This window comes from Schistosoma mansoni, chromosome 5, assembly GCF_000237925.1.
Source record: "Schistosoma mansoni strain Puerto Rico chromosome 5, complete genome".
In the NCBI taxonomy this organism is placed as follows: domain Eukaryota; kingdom Metazoa; phylum Platyhelminthes; class Trematoda; order Strigeidida; family Schistosomatidae; genus Schistosoma; species Schistosoma mansoni.
The window spans coordinates 7622035-7646524 of record NC_031499.1 but is presented as its reverse complement, the minus strand read 5'-3'; the positions used below and the strand labels follow the sequence as shown (position 1 = coordinate 7646524).

The 24490-nt window shown below is 35.7% G+C and overlaps 1 protein-coding gene across 1 annotated transcript in view; it reads right to left on the bottom strand.

Annotated features, from left to right (window-relative positions):
- The window catches only part of Smp_143980 (hypothetical protein), a gene marked incomplete at its 3' end in the record, with an annotated part of 37798 nt that extends 18397 nt beyond the window's left edge, over window positions 1-19401 (bottom strand). The window contains exons 1-5 of the mRNA XM_018797780.1: window positions 19314-19401; window positions 18942-19271; window positions 9911-10261; window positions 4511-4888; window positions 1654-1983 (exon numbers count right to left, since the gene is read on the bottom strand). Coding sequence (XP_018652788.1) covers window positions 1654-1983; window positions 4511-4888; window positions 9911-10261; window positions 18942-19271; window positions 19314-19380 — 1456 coding nt within the window. The 5' untranslated portion in view covers window positions 19381-19401. The remainder of the gene's footprint in view (window positions 1-1653; window positions 1984-4510; window positions 4889-9910; window positions 10262-18941; window positions 19272-19313) is intronic.
- Window positions 19402-24490: the final 5089 nt, after the last annotated feature.

The following is a 24490-nucleotide window of genomic DNA, read 5'->3' as shown; positions in this document are numbered from 1 at the left end:
GATTTACTGAATAAGATGATTACAACGTAATCTTGTAATGTAATCTCGATTATTAGTGTTCACATTTCCTTACGGAATTAGTACTTTAAAAAACCATTTTCATATATATATATATATATATATATATATATATATACGATTGTACAGCTTGATAATAAATTCGTTGAAAAGAGATCTCCTCGCTGAACTTCGTGTTTTAATTTTAATGTTTAAATGGGAATTATATGGCAAAAGAGGAATCCCATAGTAGGACGAAACGGCCGTCCAGTGCTTCCAGGTTTTCGATGGTAGTCTAGCTTCAATTGACTTATGATTTCAACTGTGAAAATACTAAATTCTCCACAAAACCACTCCAATCTAAAAGCTTTTATAACGAGAAAAAAAGTATTATTTCTAGTTCTATTAACTGAAATTACTACGTTGGTGATCTAAACGGAAATTCAATTACTGTTAAATCCAGGTTGAATGGGATTCTCTGTTAGTTAGTTAATTAATAGATAGTATTCATCCCAGATTAATCTTGAGGTACTATCGAAAAGTATTGAACACTGAACCACTGTTACAATAGTGCTTCGACTGAGATCAATCTGTGATGAATGCTACCTATAAATTAAATTAAATCATATAAAACTACTTTGACTTAGCTATAATAATCAGCTCATTAATGAGTTATTTTACGATATTCCTGAAGTTATAGTAAAAAGCCGTGACTGACGAAGTTCCAACATGTTGAGAGTGAAAAAGTTCTCATTAACTAGACTGATTGATTGAAGAATTGTGGTGTGCACCACTTATGTCGGTCAACATAAGTAATAGGTAACACCAATTGGAAGTGGTAACTTCGGCAGAAAAAGCTAAGAGAGTCGAGTTGAAGAGAATAGGAGTGAAAATAGAAAGGAATCGTAAACTAAAAGAATCATATGGAATGTGAAGGAGAAATGAAGTGTTCAGTATATTGCAGTTATATTTTACCAAGAAACGAAGTGGTTTTTTATTAAAATACATTGGTTATTTCCACCTGTGTTCTTGTTCATTACAGAATTACATCGAAAACTGGTCAAAGTTGAAATTATAGCACTGAGCGCTAAAACTAGTAGTTCCAACGGATAAGTATTCATCGAATTTCAACAATAGGATGTAACAACTAGCCAGTACTTCCTGATTTTCAATGACATATTTAATTAAAACCCATCTGTGATGAATGCAATTCACAAGTTCAACGAATCATTACCTAACCTTTCAACTGTATAGGTTGTTTTTCAGGAATTAGATCCGAATGAACAAAAAAGTGGATTATTTACTAATACCCATTTCGAATTTTAACCAGCACCCAATACCATTGAATTAAGCACGTTGAAATATGGATCCCGAATGACCAACTATCAAATATACACTAAAATATTGCTCTAAATACTGACTCTTTTCTTTCAGTGTATCATTTTCGGTTGGAATGGAAATAAACCCCTAATTGGTATTTTTGTTTTCTCAAATATTTAGGAGACACGTCAACAGTAATGAAGAGTCTAATAAAAATGGACAAGTTTTCAATGTGATTAATTCAGTCGTTCCTCCTGATACTTTATCAGATCAATATTGTTATACTATTCAATTAAATATTTCTATTATCATCTACATATAAAGACAGTGACTTACATGTTAAACAAGCTTCTGGTAATCGATTTGGTATCCATTTACGTTCATGATGATCACAAATCAGTGTTATATGTCTTCGACGCTGTAACCACCATGGATTAGGAATACTGTTATTATTAAGTGATGATCTATTACCTGTTGACGAAAATGATGAGGATGATTGTGATGGATTGATTTCATCTAAGTCTGGATCCATTGGCTCTAACCAACGATCAGATGGACAGAATACTTCAGCATAAGCGAAGGTATGAGATGTTTGCTGATTTACACGGAACCGATAGTCAACCACTCCATTACCACTTGGTGGATTGATGGGAACACATAAAAGAGCTAAAGAAGAAATCGATAAAAAAAGAATTAGGCATGTTTAAGTTATTTTTAAAATTCCAAAGTGTTTCTTAACTAGTTTCTAGACAAAGTCAGATACTGTTATAATTCCTCTTATTACGAACCAGCTAATCCTATTGCCTAGCATTCTTGAACACTACTTCAGTCGACAAGTCCCGAAAAAGAACACGGTTGGACAGGAAGGTAATTTATATTTCAAATAAAAGTGTTGGATGAAAGAAGGAATCTCAAAAAGAAAAACGGTGGTATATTTATAATCTCTACATGAGAAGATACTAGTCTTCTCCAAGTTTACAAATGGCCATTCAGCGTACTTCAACACAATCCAACACGAAACATGCTTTAATCCAATCCATATCTCGCTAACAAATATCAACCTCGTTCGTGACCTTGATCTAAAAAAATCTGATCTAAACTATACTAAAAACTCATTATATGTGAAAAAATTATATTTGAAATAGTCTCAACGATTGAAATTTACATAATTCCAACGTTTCGTCCAGCTAACTTGTCTAAACTTTTTCAGGGAAGAAGTCTTAAATGGCTGAGTCCAATTGTTGGTGACTTCATGGACTAGTGCCACGTCCTGGTTTGGCCACCCTTAGATTACTCTAATCTACTATTGAATCAGACAATTTTCCCTGTCAAGATAGGTGGTGATCGGGTATACGTAGCAAATGCCCCAACCATATCAACCGCTAAAGATTCATTACCTCACTAAACAATATACCATATTTACTTAATACACAATGCAGACTTCAATTTTATTCTTTGCGCCAACTATCCTAATAGTCCTAGTTCATTAATTGTCATTCTTGGAAACACACACATACACATACTGCTACCAATACTACTACTATTTCTGATGATACAAATACATTCCATTATATACTGAATTATCTACTAATTCATACATAGTTTTATGATATAATAGAGAATATTGAAAATCAATTTAAACATATCTCAATAGATGTATTCTGTCATAAAGTTAAGTGAAGATGAGTAAAGTGAATTGAACTAAGGTGAGGTGAGATGTAGTGAAGTGAAATGAGTAGTATGTAATGTTCACTCTTATAACAAATAAATAACTGAATAAATAAATAGCTACATAAATGAGTAAACATTACAAACATAATTGAGTAGCTCAGAGAGAAAACGTTAGTTGTATGACGGATCACTCATAGATCAATCAAATAAGATATAAATGAATAAATATATAAGTAAACAAATAAACCAGCTAAATAACTAATCAATATAAGTCAACGATTTAATTGAGTACTTTTAAAGTTTCAATATTATGTGTGTTTTTCTTCAAACAAATCTAATTTGGTTCTCATTTCAAATCAATAAAAGAATAGCTACGTGTGAGTTGAAGTAGTTCAGTTGTGTCATATTCATTGATGAAACTTGAAGGTAATGAGTTGTCTTAGGTAGATTATATAATGAAACATTTGTGTCAATATATCTTGGTTTTAAGTATTCATCAAATTAATGTCAATTCACAAATTTCAGAACATCTAATTGTGGAAGTTAAAACAAGGTTTTTGTTTTTAGCTCTATCTTTGTTAATCTTTACTCTGATATACAATACTTCTTAAAAGGTACGATAACGTAAATAGTTATATATTGTAGTTGACATCATGAGGTTCCTGTAGACAGATCATCATTGAAAACCAGTAGGCACTAGACGATCGCTTCGTCTTAGTATAGGACTTCGGAATAGTGTACATCTACAAGCCTAACATAGATCAAGTTCGAAACCAAAAGACCTAACACCCTCCTTATAATCTTTCAATTAGTGAGTCAACAAAAAAGGTTTTGAATTAACGCCGGAACTTCTTTACACAGAATGGGACACTAATTTGCCTTAGGCGAACATCTACACCAGATACCCTGTCAGTGTCTATTCTACAGGTTCAATGCAACTCAGATCAAGAATATGTGACTGACGTGACTGGAACTTGCGTATATTTCAACGGCAACAACGGACAATATTAAATAATAATATGATAGAAAACATATAACACATCTAATACTTGTCAAACCATCTACTAGTCTGACTACGTAAACAACCGATCAGTATTTTTATCAGCTACCCATCAGGTTTACGTTTTTATCTTGAGTCAGCTCTCAGTAACCCTCAGTAATGATTAATTTTAAGCAGTAATGCGTAGAGTTCTAGTAAGACACTATGGTCAATGTAGTTTAGTTATGTCGAGTTCAAGGCAGCTACACATCAATGTCACTAGATAATGATTTCCTAATATTGTAGGTTGATTCTCGTCAGAAACATCAATCATTAGGTCCCAATTGGTCATTATAAAGATTAATCTCTCGCCATGAAGTCTGAAATTCTTTGAATGGCTCATCAGTGTAAAAAACTGAAGAGTTCAATGTTCGAACGAAACAGCTGTTCAATAGATCCTGACTTTCTGTCTACAGTCAGTCCATCATGTATAACATAAACATTTAAATAATCTCTGTAAAAAACACAACAACTAATGCTTACCAATATATTCTAACACTATGCCTTTTCCATGAATAATATATGGATCTAATAAATTTAAATTTGATGTAAACTGTAAACCATATACATTACTAATTGGACCATAAATTTGTCCAACTAAATAGGATTCATCTAATGGATATAATTTATTAGAATCTATTGAATTCAATGAAAATGATCCAGAAGCAAATGATGAATTGGTCATTTCAGTTTCTCTCTTTGTAGTAGTTGTTTTCAGTGTGGAATTATTGATTGAACAAAAACGAATTATTGGTATATTACTAATTGTACCATCATAAACATTAGATATACGAGCATCAACGGATAAATAATCATGACTACATGCAATTCCAGGATTTGATGGACATGCCGATCCAGTAGCTAATATTAAATTGTTATTATTAATATTAATATTATTATTATTGTTTGATAATACAGATCCGAACGATGACAATGATGAAGTAGATGAGGATGATGATGAAGCGAAAGCCGATGAAATTCCATCTAAAATAGTGTAAAGGAAGAAAAACGGTACAAACAACATAAAATGTGATGAATTGTATAGTGTTTTGTGGTTTGTATCAATCCACTTAAACCAAACTGGATTAATTCAACTATCAAAAAAAAAAACAGATAAACGTGCTACTTATGTTGACAGATATAAGTAGTATGTAATACTAATAGGAAATAGAGTGCCTGACAGAAGAAGTTTGAGAATGAATTGAGAGAAAAAAACAGAAAAGAAAACGTAGAAGAATTGGAATAACAGCGGAATATGAAGAATGAAGTGTCCGTTCACTATGACCGAACATTGTGTGAGAATATTATATTGTCAATAGTATTGATTATTACTGATAGTTAATATATTCTCATCAATTGAATTAAATACATTAAACGGTTACTTTTGTTAGCCTCTACTCACATTTTGATATCGTATACTATGCAGTTTTTCTGGTTTTTCAATGCGAACATCAAGAACGTATCGAGCTGAAACTTCGAGAACTAGCAAAACCGTCATCGAAAATGCACAAGTATTAATTAACAATTATTGACGTAAGATACTGAATGTCCGTTGGTCGGATATCATCAGCAACAGGTCTAAAATGTTACTACTGAGCCATCTATGGCAAAATTGACTAGGCGAAAACAAGATAGAGTTTTAGATAAACGTAGCAATAATAAATACTCGATGATTAATCAACGTTGTAGTTTAGCTGGTTATGAAGCGTCTTTTATCCAATCTTCAAAATTTAATTCATCCAATCCTAGTTATTCGACCCCCTTGTATTCCTCCTACGTATACGTGATCAACCGCATCGAATGTTGATAGGATTAACAAAAATACAAAATCATACTAATTGTAACTTGGAGATATGAGGATCCAACATCATTTCGTGGAGAAGGATAATGTTGGAGAACTTAAAGTTACACTTTCTTTGAAGATCAGGATCTAAACTTCGGATTTTCAAAAAAAGGGAGGTGTTATATCCCAGAGAAGATTAAATTACGAGTAACTTGCGAAACCTATTAATGGACTAACATTATCTATGTATATATTGTTATGTTATAACTACTCAGTAATCAGATCATGTATATTTATATTCTCCTTGTTGTAATCTTCATTTTGACCTATAGATTACTATTATACGATTTACTGTTCCTAAGTTATGTTCAGTTTATTGATTACAGTATGTCTGAAATAAATAATTCGCACAGTGAGAGCTGTTATTGGTGTTCTGGACTCAGCTGGACGGGCTAGACAAGCAAAGGACCAATAAGGATGCTAGGCTGATCAGACCGGTCGGACCTCATTTGCTTAGTATAGTACAAGAGTGAATAAGTCGTATTTCGATTGACGAATAAATTACGTGATAATTAGCCGGACTTATTGTCACAAAAACAATAATTACGGAGCTAACAAGAAAATTACTCGCAAAAATGTTGTTTGTGATCGGCTTCAAGCAGTTGTCCTTTGGGCACTTCGATCACTCTCTCAGGTCACTAAGACCTCCTCTCACCGAATTTCCTTTTTGAGGTATATCTAGAAGAACCTTCCACAGTGTGCGAAACCGGGATATGTAAACTGCCCTCATACCTCTTAAAGCATTCAATACCACTGTATACATAATCAATTTCTTTTCACTGTGTTGGCAATGTAGTTTACCTCACCAATACATGACGCATGTGGGATTATCCTTCTATTCCCTTGATAATTCCCTCTTATCTGTTTTGTTTTAATAATTTCATCAACAATCTACTAAGTGTGAATACGTTTAGGTGTATCATAATTTATCCCAAACGGTTATCTGTTTAGTCAGATTATAGAGAATCAAGCTCATTCATTGATTTTGTACCGAGCGCTAATATTAGTATTACCAGTAGTGATAGTAATAATAATAATAATAATAATATCCATAGTAAATTGTATTAGAACATTAGTCAACATGAGTTTATACTACAATACATCTGAAAATCCGGGTGTACTTGTTTTCTTTTGTTTTCAATACAAATATAAGTGAATTCAGAAATACAGCTTAACGTACTTATTTTACTTTCATTTATCTCATACAAATCAATCTCACACAGATGACGATGATGATGATGATGATGATGATGACGGCGATGAAGAAGCACATACCCATACCCACCCACACACACACATACACGAGAGATAATTGTTTTCATTTACAACCCAACACACACACACACACACCCATTTGACATAATAGACGAATTGTCTTAAAATAAGTAAAAACATGTAAACTATGTGTGACCTTAATAGATTATAATTATTATTTCTAATATTATAATACATACTACTGTGGTAATATTATATCTATTATGGAATATATTTTACTGATCATAGGAAATCGATTAAGACGTTTGAGAATTGGTCATACAATAGACTCAAAAAATGCAACATATATATATATATATATATATACTATGAGCGTTGGATAAACACAGGGGTCTTCAGAGTAAAGATTGTTGCATTCTATATAAATACTTGAGTTATGTGCGCACGTATATTAATACATACACACACACACACAAACATACATTTAATCACATACATATATATATATCCATATGTCTGTACTTTTTTTTATAAAAGTGAGACCATTTTAATCGATACCTGGAGATTATCTCATATTGAATCCTATCAGTAAAAATTTACCGTCATCATATATAAAGTATTTTAGAAGAGAAAAAATAAAAAAAATTAATTTAATCACTATGTGATTGAATGAATGAATGATGAGATAATGATAAAAAGTAACGTTACTTGATGATCATATGCTTTTTTTTGTTTTCATTATTAAAAAGTTTTTTTTTATTTTTGGAAAATTATAAAATCAGAACTCATCTATTCATTTGATCATAAATAAACTGTCAATATACATATACATACATACATTCAAATATAGGAGGTCTGTTTGCTTGATTATTACAAGGCTACCTATAGTTGCCAAGTGGATATTTTAATAGGTTATCAATTTTCTTGTTTTTTTTGTTTTTGTCTTAATAAATCATTATGCCTCTTCAGATAAGTCAGTCAGTCAGCTACAATGTAGGACCAGGCACATATATGCATCGGTCCAAGTTCCATACCTCGTTTGTACAACAAGATGAACACCGAATTCATAGAAGTAGTTAATTTAGTGGTGGTAATATGTAAAAGAAAGGTTATATATCAGGATATAGTATAGGAAGGAAGAAAGTTATGAAGCAATTTTGATCTCAATGTTTAAGATAAAGAGTGCATACACCTACACCATTGTGATAGATTCCGAGCCATGTCACACAGATTCTCCAACCATTGGTTACGATAGTCACGCGGACCCCAACCAAGTAGTCTGCATCTACCGACATGGCTGAGATAAGAAGTTAGTGACTTCGAACACTGATGCCACGTTTTTGTTTGGCCGCCCATAACTCTCTTCTAACCATCCCTAATACTAGTCAGCATAGCGCGTCGTGGTAATCGGTGTTCAGGTATACGTAACACGTGGCCCAACCATCTCAGTCGATGAAGATCTATGACCTCATCAACTAATTTACCATCATTCCCTAATACCCTATGTCTAACCTCACTATTAATTACCCGGTGATCCCAGCATTCAGATAAGTTTGTGAAAAGTTTACAATATTTCGTTGTACAATTTTTAAAAAAATATATACACTATTTAGATGTTGATTACCTAAACTACTGATATCTAATTGGCGATCATTTATTATTTATCCCAAGAATAGATCAAGAAATAAAGGAAGGAAACTTGTTGAAATACATTGTGCTAAGAATTCTATATTGTACCGAAAATGTAATATTGAATAAAGCTAATAATAATAATAATAATAATAATAAGAAGAAGAAGAAGAAGAAGAAGAAGAAGAAGAATAAGAAGAAAAAGAGGAAAGAAAAAGAAGAAGAAAGAAGAAAAAAAGAAATGAAAACAAGAAGCATATTGAATATTCAATGTGTTAATATTGAATGAGTTAATATATATGAATTTGAAGTTAATTAGCAAGAATTACATGTATAATTTGACTATTATTAATATTAATTGTTTAATTATTGCTGGAGAAATTTATTCAGTTAGTCAGTCAGTCATAACGTAGAACTTCGAATGTACATACATCAGTTCGAGTTGCCATACCACATTAGCAAAGAGATGTAGTTGCCGATTCAAATCCCATAGTGGTAGAAGTAGTTAGAGTATAAGCAGTAATCGGAAAGATTAAGGTTCGAAGATGTTATTCAAGAAGTTTAATCCAGTGAAATAAATTTGGATAGATAAAAAAGATATAGACATGAAGAATTCAGAAGATTAGAATTCGGCAGAATTTGTGGAGAATGTTTAACTTGTAGTTTACATCAATAACTAATTTTGTAGTTGAATAGTTATTACAATCCAGATGAAAGAAGATATTCGAAAAGCTATGATAAGAAGTCATATCTGATGGTGTTTAACAAAATCAGATGAAAAGTATTTAAGTGAGATTATGAACTGATAAATGTTAGACCACAATCGAAAACTTGGAAGTATTGAGACTCCTCAGAAGTAAGCATTCACGAATTCGAACGAGAGTTTCGAGCCTAGGATCTTTAGTTTCATGAGGGAACGCTCAACCTCTAATATTTATCAGCTCATGATCTCAATTAAAAACTCAACAATCTCCATAATACTAGAATGACAAAAGATTGGAAACATTGGGTAACATGGCTCAGAATCAGACGGTGATGGGATTTATCTTGATAATTTCATCTTGTTGCGTTGATATGGTGTGGTGATTTGAACCGATAAACGCTTGTGCTAAGTTCCACTTCGCTTGTAACAATTTTTTGTATTAAATATGTTTGAATGAATAAAACGAATGAAATCTAAAAACCAGATAACTCACTAGTATTTGTGGTTGATTTGGTCAAACCTATATCTTTAATCCGTAATATAAATGTGGCCAAACTGCCTTTGTTCACCAGACGATCATGATTATTTTCACGATGACCACTTTCACCGTAGCTGTTAAAAGCATCGTCATCATTAACTGAATATTTGGTTGCTGCAATTTTGGGCGCCGGTAAATAGAACTGATGCGGTAAATGATTTGATTCGGGATTACACATCGCCTCAGCTAAGTGACTTCTCCATTCCGAACCGCTTTTTACTATTTCATTATAATCTAAGCTGATTAAATAACCGCCAATCTGTTCAGGATCCACATGATTTTCATTAGATATTCGTGTTACAAGAGCTATTTAGAAAGAGATACAACAGTTGTAAAATGAAAATATAATGATAATAATAAAATCAATAGTCCGAAAGTCAACCAGTAACAGTCAATTTAAAGCCTGGCACAAACGCTCGTTAGCCCTAGTTACCATATCACATTAGCACATCGAGACGAATAGCGAGAAAGTGAAAATAACTGCAGTAATAATGATAATGAAAATACTTAACACTGAGAACATGGTACGAAAAGGCAGAATGAATAGTTAATGTACGAAGGAATAATGAAACCCCAGATCTATAAGAAGACAGAGTGTGGGTGCATATGTGCCATCGTGGTCGATTATTAGCCACATCAACCGATGTCACCAACCGCTGATCGCGGTTATTGCGCGAACTACAACCAGGTAATTTGCACCAACCAATATGACTCAAGCCAACAGTCAATAACTTCATGGATTGATACCACATTTACGTCCAGGTGTCCCTAACTTTCTTCTAAGTTATTTCTGCTTCAGTCTGGGCACCTGGGCAGTATCACAGCCCTCATACAAATCGAATGAGATTTGTGAGGCGCATATGTATCTGGTGCTTCCTTGTACCAATATTTATGTGTTTATATAATAAATAAATAATAAAGTTATTTCTCAACGGACTAACACTTTCCACCAAGACAGATGAAGGTTAGGCACACGTAACAAATGTCTCCACCACCTCGATTGAGGAACTTATGTTTGAAGATATTACATAGTAACAGCGAGAAAACGTAAACTCTTAAAAATAAAACTCGTAGTTCAAATAATCAATGAGTTCCGAGCTCAAAATTCTTATTAGTAGCATTTCAAACTGTTAAAATCAATGACTCAGATTTGAATCTACCAGAAAGTATCAGTTCTATCAAAATTTCAAATATGTTTCGATGATAAGTACCAACCAGACAAAAAAAACTAGTGCAAGAAGAAATTTACTTAGTATTCTTTGTTTAGATCTTCCCATTGATGTTTTTAGGACTGCAACTGGTCAGTCTGTAATTGGCATATGTGCATACTATGTGTATTGCCTCGATATAGCCTAAATTCACAAGCATGGTAAACAATGATGGATAGTGAACATCGACTCTGAGATGCAGGTACATCCAGCTGACGAGTCCCAAATAGGACGAAACGCGCGTCCTGGATTCCACTGCTAGCCACTATCCATCTTTTCTCAGTATTAAACTTATACGTCATTAAAATAAGAAGCAATCAATTCAATAACTATCATTCATTACATGTGAATGACTTCTCTTCATATCAAGAAAATGTAATAAAACCATATGATAATGATTGAGAATAATTGGCACAGTTGTTTATAAGGTATTTATAAACTACAGTTTTAATTTATATGTTATACAATTTTTAAAAAGAAACTAACTATAAACCCTGTGCATAGTGAAATGTGACTTTCGTTTGTAAAAGTAAACTTCAGTTTATGACAATCTATGAAGTTAATGATAATGAATACTGAAAAACCTGGAATCTAATGTACAGACTATTCACAATTTCTGTTACTATATATCTAGATAAATCACTTTGATCTATTCAATAAACATATGAAACGAGATTCTGATACACTTAATGAAATCGTCTTAAAGTTCCAGTGAAGTTCAAACATGTTGAGTATTAGACAGTTACCCAGCAAATGAACTGAAAGATTTTCGCAAGACATTGTAAAATTAATTGAAGTCAAACATATAAACCACTAGATTTCAGCTCAATCATAAAAAGGTTGAGCATTCGCCACCAAGATTGAAGGTTTTGAGTTTGATACCTGGTGGTAAGGTTAGGAATGTCCACTGCTGAAGAATCCCATACTAAGACGAAACAGATGCCCATTACCTTTTGGTTTCCATTTATCGGTTAACTATGATCTTTTCATGATGCCAACCATGATATTCTATATAAATTGGTATACACAAAAAAGATACATTTTTACACTTGCAAAAGGATCTTCGCTAAGTATTAAAGAAGCTGGGTTAGATTCTTCTGGTGAAATATATACCTAGTATATGTCTTAAACGTTTCACCCCATGAAATGAATGAATTGTTTTTTTTAAAAATTCAGCTATCTCAAAACATTTAAATTTAATTTAGATCAATATTTTCATAGTTGAAATCATCAGTCAATTGAAAGTCGACCAGCGTGGAAAATCTGGAAGCACTGGACTGCCGTTTCGTCCTACTGCAGGACTACTCAACAGTGCGCAACCACGATCCTGTCTTGCGAGGTTCGAACCCAGGACCTACCAGTTTCGCGCCAGAGCGCTTAAACATTAGACCACGAAGTTGAGCAACCGTTCAACAATTGTATTCAATGAATTGATATCTCACAACAGGTTTTCCAGGTTTTCCATAGTGGTCTAGCTTCCATTGAATCGTGATTTCAACTATGAATGTCAATAAGTTGAATATACGTATAATACGAAGGCATTATAAAATAATTACCGTTGGTGACCAGTTAATAATACATGAATAGATAAATGTCTATGAATTTAACCATTTAAATAATTAAGAAAAACTATTCTACAGAAATGAAGGGATACAAGTAAGCAAAATTAATAAACTGTTTATTTCTTTGAACAACTAAAAGAAAAAAAATGAAAAATTTAAGGTATCCTAATAAATATATGTACTATAAAATATAAGCAAATCATTTATGTTTAACGTCACATATCTCAAATATTCAGACTTAATACATATAGGGAATAGAACAACTTGATTTAAACAAAGCAATGTGATTTAAAAAATTGGTTATTTTACCAACATTAATATATATAAAACTCTATTGGTTGATACTGAAAAACTCTACTTATTTTTAGAAATAAAAAGATAGATGTAAAACTATATAAGCAGTTGAGCAAAAGTGGTTGTAGCTAAGCCATGTTGAATTCACGTAAATCAGTACAAATTATGAAGACAAATTTTCTCTTTATACGCTCCGTTTAGTTCATTTATATTCCATATGAGCCTTCAAATGCCCTGTTATGGCCGAAAGTGAGGAGAGTCCGCTCTCTCTCTCGAAATGCTTCCACATAGCCACGCGTATATAGCCTCTGCTAAGGAAGTCCTACTCACTGCTTTCTCGTGGCGGGGGTTTTATTTACGAAATTGAGAGGACGAAAAGCAAATGTCCGGCGCTTAATTATTAATAATTAAATGAATATCGGTTTTAAAAAAGTAAACAGAACTCAGATCTAGTATACTTGCTAGCAGTGATTACACAAACATTGGTCCTCGGAGGCTGGTTAAAACCCACATTTACGCAACTGCAATTACAAGAATTTTAAATTGCTGATGTGCAAAGACAGTTGTTATTAAACTCATTTACAAGCTGTATTGGGTGAGATACTAACAATATGACGACCTCAAGTGGTGTTTGTCAGGGCTGTCCACTTTCGCCATTCTTGTTTAACTTTGTCATCGACATGCTTTTAGAGATAACACTTTCATCATCTAAATTTCCAGGAGTTGAACGCTTACCGGGAGACTCACTTGTTGACTCCGAATATGCCGATGACATAATTCAATTTGGTGAAGACACTGACAAAATGCAGAGTCTTCTGACCACTATGAGCAACAATGCAAGCATGTTCGGGATGCGATTCTCTCCCTCGAATAGCAAAATGTTACTTCAAGATTGGGTTGCATCGACACGTGAAATAATGATACGGAGTGAAGTAGTTGAGTGTGTTGACTGCTTCACTTTTCTTGGGAGTCTCATCAGCCCTTGTGGTCTGGTGTGTGACGAAATTTCAGCACGGATACAGAAGTCTCGTCTTATTTATTTATTTATTTAAACACATATATATTGGTACAAAAGGGCACCAGGTACATATGCGCCACACAAAATAATGAAAGTAGGAAGAGAAGGGATGAAAAGATAAGGCGGACTGAAATGTACAACCAGAAGACTCTTTCAGTTAGGAAAGTTAGAACCATTCTTTATGTAGAAAGTAAAAGAAGGTTGCAGCAGGATCGCCACTGGCTTCTATTCTGAGCCATATCTGATAACGTCTCTAGCCACTGTGTTGCACCATCTCTCGGACCCCAACCAAGGAGTCGTGAAGGACCAACAGAAGCTAGCCCTTTGCAGCTCTCTTTCATGCCACGATACCATGTCATACACTGACCTCCTCTCCGCTTTTTCCAACCAGTCCCAGGGTCGGCAAATAATGCACGACGTGGAAGTCTCTGGGACGACATTCGTAAAACATGTCCAAGCCACCGAAGTCGGTGTTTCAAGATGGTGACACCAATTGAATTATCGTCTCTGCGCCCGAACACACGATGCCGAACCTCTGCATTACTAACATGGTGTTGCCACTGTATGTCAGCAATCCTTCGGAGACAACGATGATCGAACACAGAGAGACGTCTAACATCCTCAACTCGGAGAGGCCAGGTTTCACAAGCATAGAGCAAAACTGCTCTCACCGACGCGTTGTAGATCCGACCTTTTACAGCCAGACTAACATCACGAAGGCGCCAAAGATGGCCCAGATTGGCATAAGCCGCTCTGGCTTTCATTATACATGCACCAATCTCATCACTCACGTCACCACCAGCACTTATATAGCTACCTAGATACACGAACTTCTCAACTACTTCGATCTCCTCACCATCCAGGGTGAGTACAGGATTAGAATCCTGCCAGTCTTGTAGGAGTACTTTGCACTTGGAGGGTGCAAAGCACATGCCGTACCTGCGGACACTGATTGCCAACTGATTAAGTGCTGATTGCATGCCTTGGGCATTATCGCACAGTAAGACAATATCATCCGCATACTCAAGGTCGAGAAGTCGTTCTCCAGGCAACATATCCACACCGCCATTACTTACATCCATCAGAGCTGTTTCCAGGATGTCGTCGATGGCAAAGTTGAAGAGGAATGGTGAGATCGGGCAACCCTGCCTAACCCCACTGCTCGAATGGAACAAGGGAGAAAGGTGGTTGTATGCCCTCACTCTGCCTGAGGTGTTCGTATACAGGGCCTTTAAGATGTTAATGAACTTCTCAGGCACACCCTTCTTCAATAGACAATCCCAGAGAACAGTCCTGTCCAACGAATCGAAGGCCGCCCTGATATCAAGAAACACTACGATTGTTGGCCTGCGATAAGTATGACGGTGTTCTAACATTTGGCGGAGGGTGAAGATGTGATCAAAGCATCCTCGACCAGAACGAAAACCAGCCTGCTCCTCGCCAGTCAATCGTTCTCGGGTTTTAAACAACCTACGAAGAATGATAGAAGCCAATAGTTTGGACGTAATCGAAAGTAGACTTATCCCCCGATAGTTATTGCAGGAACAACGTGAACCCTTTTTAAAGATAGGGACGACTATTGACTCATTCCATGATGTTGGAACACTTTCTTGCTCCCAAACCTTTCCAAACAACACAGTCAATTCCTTAGTCAGAAAGTCGCCACCATCTTTAAAAAGAGCCGGAGGTAAGTCATCTGGGCCAGGTGATTTGTAACGTTTCAAGAGTTGGAGTTCCTTGCGGACTTCCGCCTCGTTTGGTGGAACAGTCGTCACCGGCCATGGGGGGCAGGACAAGCTGGTTGATGTTGCCGGAGCAGCAGGCCAGTTGAACTGCCCTTCGAAAAATTCCGCCCATCGTCCAAGACGTCGGGAGATGTTAGTGATTGGCATCCCATCATCCTCGTAGATTGTTTCACTCACACCAGACTTCTTGCTGCCAGTGGCTCGGATGAGTTGGAAGAGCTTCCGGCAGTTACCAGATGCAGCTGCTGCTTCCATCTCATTAGCACGCTCCGACCACCAGGCTTCCCGGTCCTTACGCAAGCTTTGCCCGATTTCATTACGTAACAGCCTTCGTTTGTGGTCAAACTCACGGTCACCCGGAGTAGACCGACGGGCTTCCATCAGTTGTAAGGAGCCAGAAGAAACCCAGTGCTTGTAAGCGGGACGTTTCGCGAAGCCGCAAGCGGCTTTACTCGCCATTTTCATGGTGTCGTGAAGATGCAACCAATGCTCATCTATACTTTTCGGTGGGGTGGTAGCTAGCCTAGAGGCTAGCTCCGCTCGATACTTACTTGCAACAGAAGTTGCAGCCAGTTTACTAATATCAATCCGTTGGTGGTGGTCAATCCTTCGGCCACTGAAAAGTCTCGTCTAGCTTTTGCCAACTTGCGTCTTTTATGGCGTAGGCGAGATATCCGTCTAGCAACAAAGAACGGGTTTACTGTGCAGCGGTTCGTTCCGTCCTTCCTTATGGCAGTGAAACACGGCCGTTAAGAGAAGAGGATATTCGTAGGCTACTAGTATTCGATCATAGGTGTCTTCGAAGGATTGCTCGTATATCCTGGGACCACCGGGTAAGTAATTTAGTTGTTAGGAAACGGGTACAAGCTAAGGATGGCAAATCCATTAATGAAGTAGTGAAACTTCATCAGTTGAGATGGCTGGGACACGTGTTATGTATGCCCCACCACCGAATGCCCCGACGTGCAATGTTTTATGGTGTAGGAGTAGGTTGGAAGAAAGCTAGGGGCGGCCAGACCAAAACGTTGCATAAATCCATAAAGTCACTGACAAGTGGACTGAGCCATGTTAGTAGGTGTAGACTACCTGGATGGGATTCGCGAGAAGATAGCAATCGATGGTTAGAGACCTTGAATGACATGGTTCAAAATCGTTTGCAATGGCAAAGGTGCATCCACTCTTTGTGTTCTGCCAAATTCTAATCTTCTGAATTCTTCATGTCTCTATCTTTTTTCTCTCTCCAAATTTATTTCATTGGATTATTCTCCTTCAATTACATCTTCAAACCCTAATCTTTCTGATCACTGCTTAAACTCTTACTACTTCTACCACTATGGGATTTGAATCGACATCTGTATCTCTATGTTAATGTGGTATGGCAACTTGAACTGATGTACGTACATACAAAGTTCTACGTTGTGACTAACTGACAACTAACTGACTAACAATATGACGTCAAAACCGCTTTTAATATTAACAACGACAGTCACTGGTCTTATTGATCAATATCATGTCAGTTCCATGACCCAAAGCATCATTTCTATTTGTCATTTAGGTATATGCACAACGTATGATGGGAGTTTGAGATTTCAACCATTTACAACTTCTGAAAACAAAGTTTCGTGAATCTTAATGTAGTTATGTGACGTTTTAGCATATAAACTAATATCATCGGGGGCTATTTAGGTGTACAAAGCATAACATTCATATAAACATCAGGTAATCAAAAACAAATTTTTTACTTAATGGACAATAGCGAATCCAAGTTGTTAGAGGCTGGTTTTATACAGGTTTTTAGACTGTCCAACCTTAAGGTTAACCAAGTTTTAAAGAGGAAATATTCAGTGATTAAACACTACTAATAAGTAAATGTCCGAGGCTTCAATCGGGTTGGTGGATACAGAAGATTAACCTAGGGGAGTTGGAAAACCTTGATTCCGAAACGGTGGTTCACATGGCCTCCAGGACCCTGAGAGAAGAAAAAGCGCATGAACTTATTGTTGGCCACTGACTACCATGTGATTGCATCTCCTAACGTTGATCCACTGTCTTGTGAGTTAAACTTGTAAGTCAGAGGCTCGAGGAGTGGCATCTCAAGTAAACCAACTGTCTCGACTTAAGTGCCCGATCAGTATTCCAGCCATCACACTAACAGAATGGTCAGTGTATATTTGGTGCCTTCATGTTCCAGCGTTTCTGTTTAAATAAATAAAAACCATGTCAATCTTCATCGGACTTCACCAATGGACCAAATCATTTCACAGATAAAACTATTCTAAATTATACCCTGGAAACAAGATGAAAAGTTACCATTGAGTTAATAAATTATTATTGATTATTGTTGCTAGTTTTAGTGATTGAAAACAATTGGTGGCTACTCCACAAGTTCTGGACTTCTTTCCATTTCAAATGGATGGAAAAACTTCGTATCAGGCATTCAATCCAGGAAATTGAGTTTATTGGCGAATTAAAACGTTCCTTCTAATTACTTAATAATTAAGCATGGTGTGATGTTATAAAGAGAAAACTTGCCAAAGACATTTCTGCAAACATTATCAAAGGAATCGGAATACCTACAGCACAGAATAGTTTACAACAACCAATTGATTATGAACGAAATAACCTGTTAAGACAGAGATGATTATAATCACATTCTATGAAGTGTTACTAAGTAACAAGTTGAAAATAATAGCTGTAGATACAAAAACTCGAGAAAGTCCTCTAAATATCTCACAGTAAGTTAAGAGAGCAAAATGATAGGGAAAAGATCAATGGATTAAAACTCTTAACAACTCCTTTGAGCTTCTAACTACGGTTCCTGCAACCTTCCAACCGAATGAATTGGTCCCATATATCCATCATATTGGTGATAAAAACACTGATAACCGCATTCATCTATAATAGTTTAGATAATGACCAAACTTCGGATAATTTACATGCATAGTATTGGATGTGAATGAGCCAAATTATACTAATGAAACTAATTGTAAGCAGGAAGTCAGAGGATCAACAAAGATATAAAAAATTATAGCCATGAACGATACCACTTAACAATTTATTGGTTGAAGATATGGTCAGACATCCATAATTTCACCGAAAAAGCCAAAAATAGAGGTTCCAAGTGCTAGATACAACTGAACAAATAATCACCAAACATACTTGTTGGAATGCAGTCATATTCTACGAACAACGTTGGCTCAGCCGCATCGTCAATTATGAAAGGACATTCTCTCGTCAACAAATCAGCAGACAAGTCGGATGAATAGTGCACTGAAGTTTTACAAACAGAATGACCGGAACATCTTCTAGATATATTGGCAGTCACATCAACCCAACAATCTCGAGAATTGTGTGCACGACACCGATTGGTTGAGTTTGAAATAAGTAGAACTTCACGAAAATAACCGAAGTGAGCTTCGTGAATAATTATTGTTTTTTCCGGATCACAATGTATGTGCAGGGACTCGTTATAACATGACAATTCCCAGTCTAAAATTCCAAGGTGATGTAATTGGAAAGATTGATAATTACCAGCTGAAGCTTCGAAAATGCAGATGAAGATCCATACTTGGTATGTAAAGAAAATACCAAGAAGCATACTTCATATCTTCAGAGTAGCTTCCAAACATGCATTTTGAAATTGTGCCACTACATGAACTTCATGCATAAATATTCAAGTTGAGGTGGATGAACAAACGACTTGGATGTGGTTTTTAATTATGTCGAAGGTAATGTCTTCATTCTGAATTCATTTGCGCAAAATATTTAGTTTAAATGATATCTTCAAAACGAGTTATTTAACACCAGTTAAAATGGTTAGTCAATAAAGTTCCAGACAATTCATTGTTTTGAAAGGTGTGCTCCAATCACAAAATCCATGAAGGTAGGAACCTCTTAGAAGCTGAACTTTGACGTTTATTCTGATAATTTTCAGTTCCACGTCAAGTTCAGGGTGGTTGGTTAAAAATTATAGTTATATCAATTACCTTGTAAGTAGTTGAAGCGCCAAAAAAAATCCCCAAAACCAGCGACACGTTCAATTGAACCTGTTTCCACTCGAAAGCAATTACCTGATGTTTTCGTTCAACCTGCCTTACCATAAATTACACACGTTTTTGTACGTCGCGATCCACTTTGACGACCCTTTTGTGATTGTATACGAAGGAATCTTCAGAGTCCTTCAGCTTGAACCTACGTACTATATAACCGATAAGAACGGAACTAACGATGGCGTGGACAAGAAGTATTTGTGGCATCTTCTTAGTCATATTTTTGTCTTGTGATTTTTATAACAACTACATATTGCCTGTAAGTTGACTTGCCTTGTGTAACTTATGACTACTGAGAGTAAATTGTTATATCTATGGTTCATTTTTGTAAATAGATACTTAAGTTTATCCAACTGCTTTCATCTTTCTTATTCTTCTTCTGAGAATTAATAGAGGGAAAGGCTGACCTGAGCATCTGCTAATTCCGTTGATACATTAACTGCCATTAGTCAATGATGGAAACTCGAAAACATTCTATCATCCTATTTATATGACAAAACCACATCAAGCTCGAACTTGAAAACGCGATTACGAATTCAGTTTGTAAACAATAGTGGGTTCGAATATGCAAATACTGCATCAGTATGATAAATCCCTTACAGTTATTGTACCTTAAAATTTTTTATCGCTGCTTGTGACACTGTTTTGCTTAAATACATGCTAATCAAATTTGAACCCATTTAGTTTCTACTGTTGAGTCTTGTCTGTATGTGGACTGATTTATTGAAAATTTTAATTACAGTGCCATTATTTTAACAGGAAGGGTTCCTTTTTCCACTACCTTTCACTGATGGCCTTAAGAACAGGACAACGTTTCAATATATAGGATAAGAAACTAGGTTTGACCTGATGAAAATTGTGACGCTACTAGCTAGTTTAATTAAAAACTTAAATTGAACACCAACACTTATCCTAATGTAAATTGATATTACAAAACAAAAGCTATTTAATTTAGTATGTAATCTTCCTCAACATTGACTTCCTTAAGTTTTGTTGCCTAATGATTGAATACATGTACGTCAATGACGTGGTTAGTCAGTTTTACTATGGTTTAATTGGTGTTGTCTGTTGGTACTCGATTGATCTTTAGCCACCAATACGAAAGAGCCACAAAAATTCGCGAAAGAAAAAGAGACAACCAAGGTGAACCAAAGAACACACACACGAGAGTGACGACAACCCAAGGACATGTACTGATCCACTTTTGTGGCGAGAATGCGATTGGTATAATGGAAACAATTATTATTATAACCATTTGTAACAGTAATTCTTTTACTGTACTTGTTTGTTAAGGTGAACCAAACACACACTTTCTTCAGTTGCCTGTGACTTTGCATGAACTCGAGTACGCTCGGTAGTTCCACTTGTAAACTATGGCACGTCTTTGCATTCTTTCAATACCACGAGATCGTCAACAAATATATCTTCTGGTTTTTAGCTTACGTAGGTATGCAATTCGATATCTGGCACGTAATCTTCCTGTAGTGGTGATCATAGTTAACCACAACTCGACGCCAACTGCAAACCCTCGAAATCGAATGAGTAGTGAATACATATAGAGACATTGGACCTAAGAAAATATAGTTGATTGGGTTTAACATAGCTACCTGATTGGTGCGATCTTACGTCGAAGTTATGTCGTTGTTCGTCTTGACTTTCACTATCGTGGTCACTAGTAATTTGGAAAGAATATTCGAATAAAAAGTGCCATCAGCATGATATACTGAATATAGAGACCAAAGTGTGACATATTGTGACCACACACATGTGACCGAATAATGCAATTTACAATGTGTTCTTGTATCGACTTTAATTTGCGGGAACGACTTTTCAGCCACAAACTCTAAAATACACTCAGAGTAAGTGAGTTGTTCCAGATTTTTTTCAGTATTAATACCCCATATGTGTGTGAGGGGTGCTAGTTGGTTTAGTCTACTGTTAATTTCAGCTACAGAGTTTTGTCACTGACGAGTATCAGTACTATATCGATCAGTATTTTTGTATGCGTGAGATAAACTGTTAGACTCCTTGGTTTTTGGTATATTGCATCTAGGCCTTAGTAAAGCATGCTGTCTAGTGAACTGCGTTGACTTTTTTATGCACGTGGGTATTTCGCCTTTCATGTCAACTAGTCTTACCGTTGGCACACTGCATGAAGAGATAGAGTTGTTACATGGAGAATCAGGTAGAGTTGGTGATACTTGTGGATAGATAGCATAGGGTTCAAAAGATAAAGGTTTATCATTGTCAGGTACTGAGTCGTCAGTCTTAGGGGTTGCAGACTTTGACCTTTTAGTAGGCTTGAAAGCTGGTGAAATTTCTCCTTTACTAGAGTTGCTTGACATATTTTGAAGCTGGGTGAGTAAAGAAGTTGTCTAACTGAAATATTCAGGAGTATATAGTAATCATAACGTATTAACCAGCTTAATATTAAAATCAGAGACTATGAGTATATATCGCATGTCAGATAAAAGGTGCTCAGTTATAAAGTAAGGAAGTACTGATCAGTGAAATCTCTATTAACTGATCAAGTCTCGGTGAAAATTATTTTCTTAGAGTAAAGTGTGATCGATATACGCGGTATGATGATAATCTAAGGATAATGCAGCCTACAAAAGAACAAGTCGAAGAACTTCTAAACCACGTCAATAGACTAGGTCAATAGACTTCCTATCCTTATTACTGAAGACGCGAGAAAATGTTACCACTTTCAAATCTCGAGCTAAGGAAAGCGGGTTTTACTATCACTATTCGCAAAATGAGCAGTAGTTCAACATACCAATATCATGTGCTCATTTGTCTCATAACTAAAACATTCAGGATCAAGAAGAAAATAAGATTCCACAGAATTCAGCTTGCTACAGGATAAACAATTGTCAAATCTGTGCTCACATTTACATGCGGCATTTAAGCTCTTTGTAAAAGCTAGTGAGTATCTCAACTCATTAGCTTCGGGGATGACGTGATAGTGTTCAAAGTGAACGCTACTAACTTGGAAAACTGTTGTGAACATCACTCTTTGATTCAGGAAAATCAACCTGACGAGTCCCAAATAGGACGACTTGGCGCGAATCCTGGATCATTCTGATAGCCATCATCCATCTCCTCTTATACTAGTGATTTAATTGCAATGTCGAGGCGATCTTCATAGAATGCACACATGCCAATAAGAGAGACTGATGAATTTCATTCCAAAACTTCAGTGAAAAAATTCAAGCAATCAATGTAAATGCACCTCTGCGGGATCCTATCTCATAATTCCATAGGAAAAAGACCGAATACTAACCAAGTATTGTACAATGAGATGAGCAATCATTGATGCAAACACTGTAGTGTGTTTGATTTTCAAACCCACCTTATTTAGCAACGTTATGGTAGTACTGTCACTTATTCATTCAACCTACAACTTTCCTCTTTCCTAGATGAGTAACAGCTGAATTCTATGTAATTGTTTCATTAACAAAATTCATAACACCGCAATAACAAGAGTCTGTTTTCCAACGTTCACTAAACATTCAATAATCAAATAATGAAGGATCGAAGTGTTTTATTAAATACTTATTGATGTGGAGGTGAGGATAATAATGATTGGTAGTTTTGCTGAGTCAGACATGTGTATAGTGTGACATGTGTTATATATTTTCTTATCCTCATTATTTATAATTATCATTGATTACCCTTCTTTGTTGTTGGATTGTATCGGATTTCGCTGTGGAAATATATTAACGTTCTAGTCAGGCTAATCTTGTGTTCTTGATCTGAGTTGTGTTGAAGTTCTGTAGACTAGACACCGGGAAAGAATCTAGTGTAGATATTCGTCTAAGGTAAATTAACGTCCCACATACGTGTAAAAAGTGAAAGGACCGTTATAACAAGAAACTCTATTGTTATAAAAAGTATCCTTCCGTTTACAACACTTATGTAGTACTACGACATCCAAGTTCTAAACATTAGGCGTCGTCAATTTCAAATGATATTTTACAGTAGTGAGACTTCAACCAAATGGACATTCATAAAGGACTGATTGTTGATTGCAGTTGTCACAAAATCACATATACACGACACTGTAACTTCACAAGTACGATGTTGTGAACTCATTTAAAACCAATCGGTATTTATTGAACAAAAAGAATCACGTTAAACTAAAACGCCATATATTTTATTTTTTCACCAAATGCATCATAACTAAGTGACAGTCTATGAAGGGTTATGTGTGTGATGTAAGATCTCCATTTATGGGAATGATCACACATATAGAAGATGTGTCTGACTACAAACAAAATGAAAACAACAAAGTTTGCATGATGAAAGCAAGCAGAAAGATGTTTCTGTGAGTCATGTATTACTTTTCTTCCTTCTGTAGAACCACAGACAGACGACACAGCCAATGCATACAACAAGGAAAAGGACAAAAAGTGGAATAACAATGTAAAGGGGATTGTCTGATTTTCTTTGCTCTCTGTTTTCAGTCATTCCCGCAGTCATATTCTGTAAAAAAATAAACAGTACAATATTTACAAAAGTCCAATATTTACCAAATGAGATGCAGCTGTTTGAGCAGTTCTGATCAATTCATTTCCCAAGTCAAGTTCAGTGATACCTGTCATTATTTCTTCGTGATTGGTAGGTGTTGCTTCATTCGAAACGTTGACAATCGAG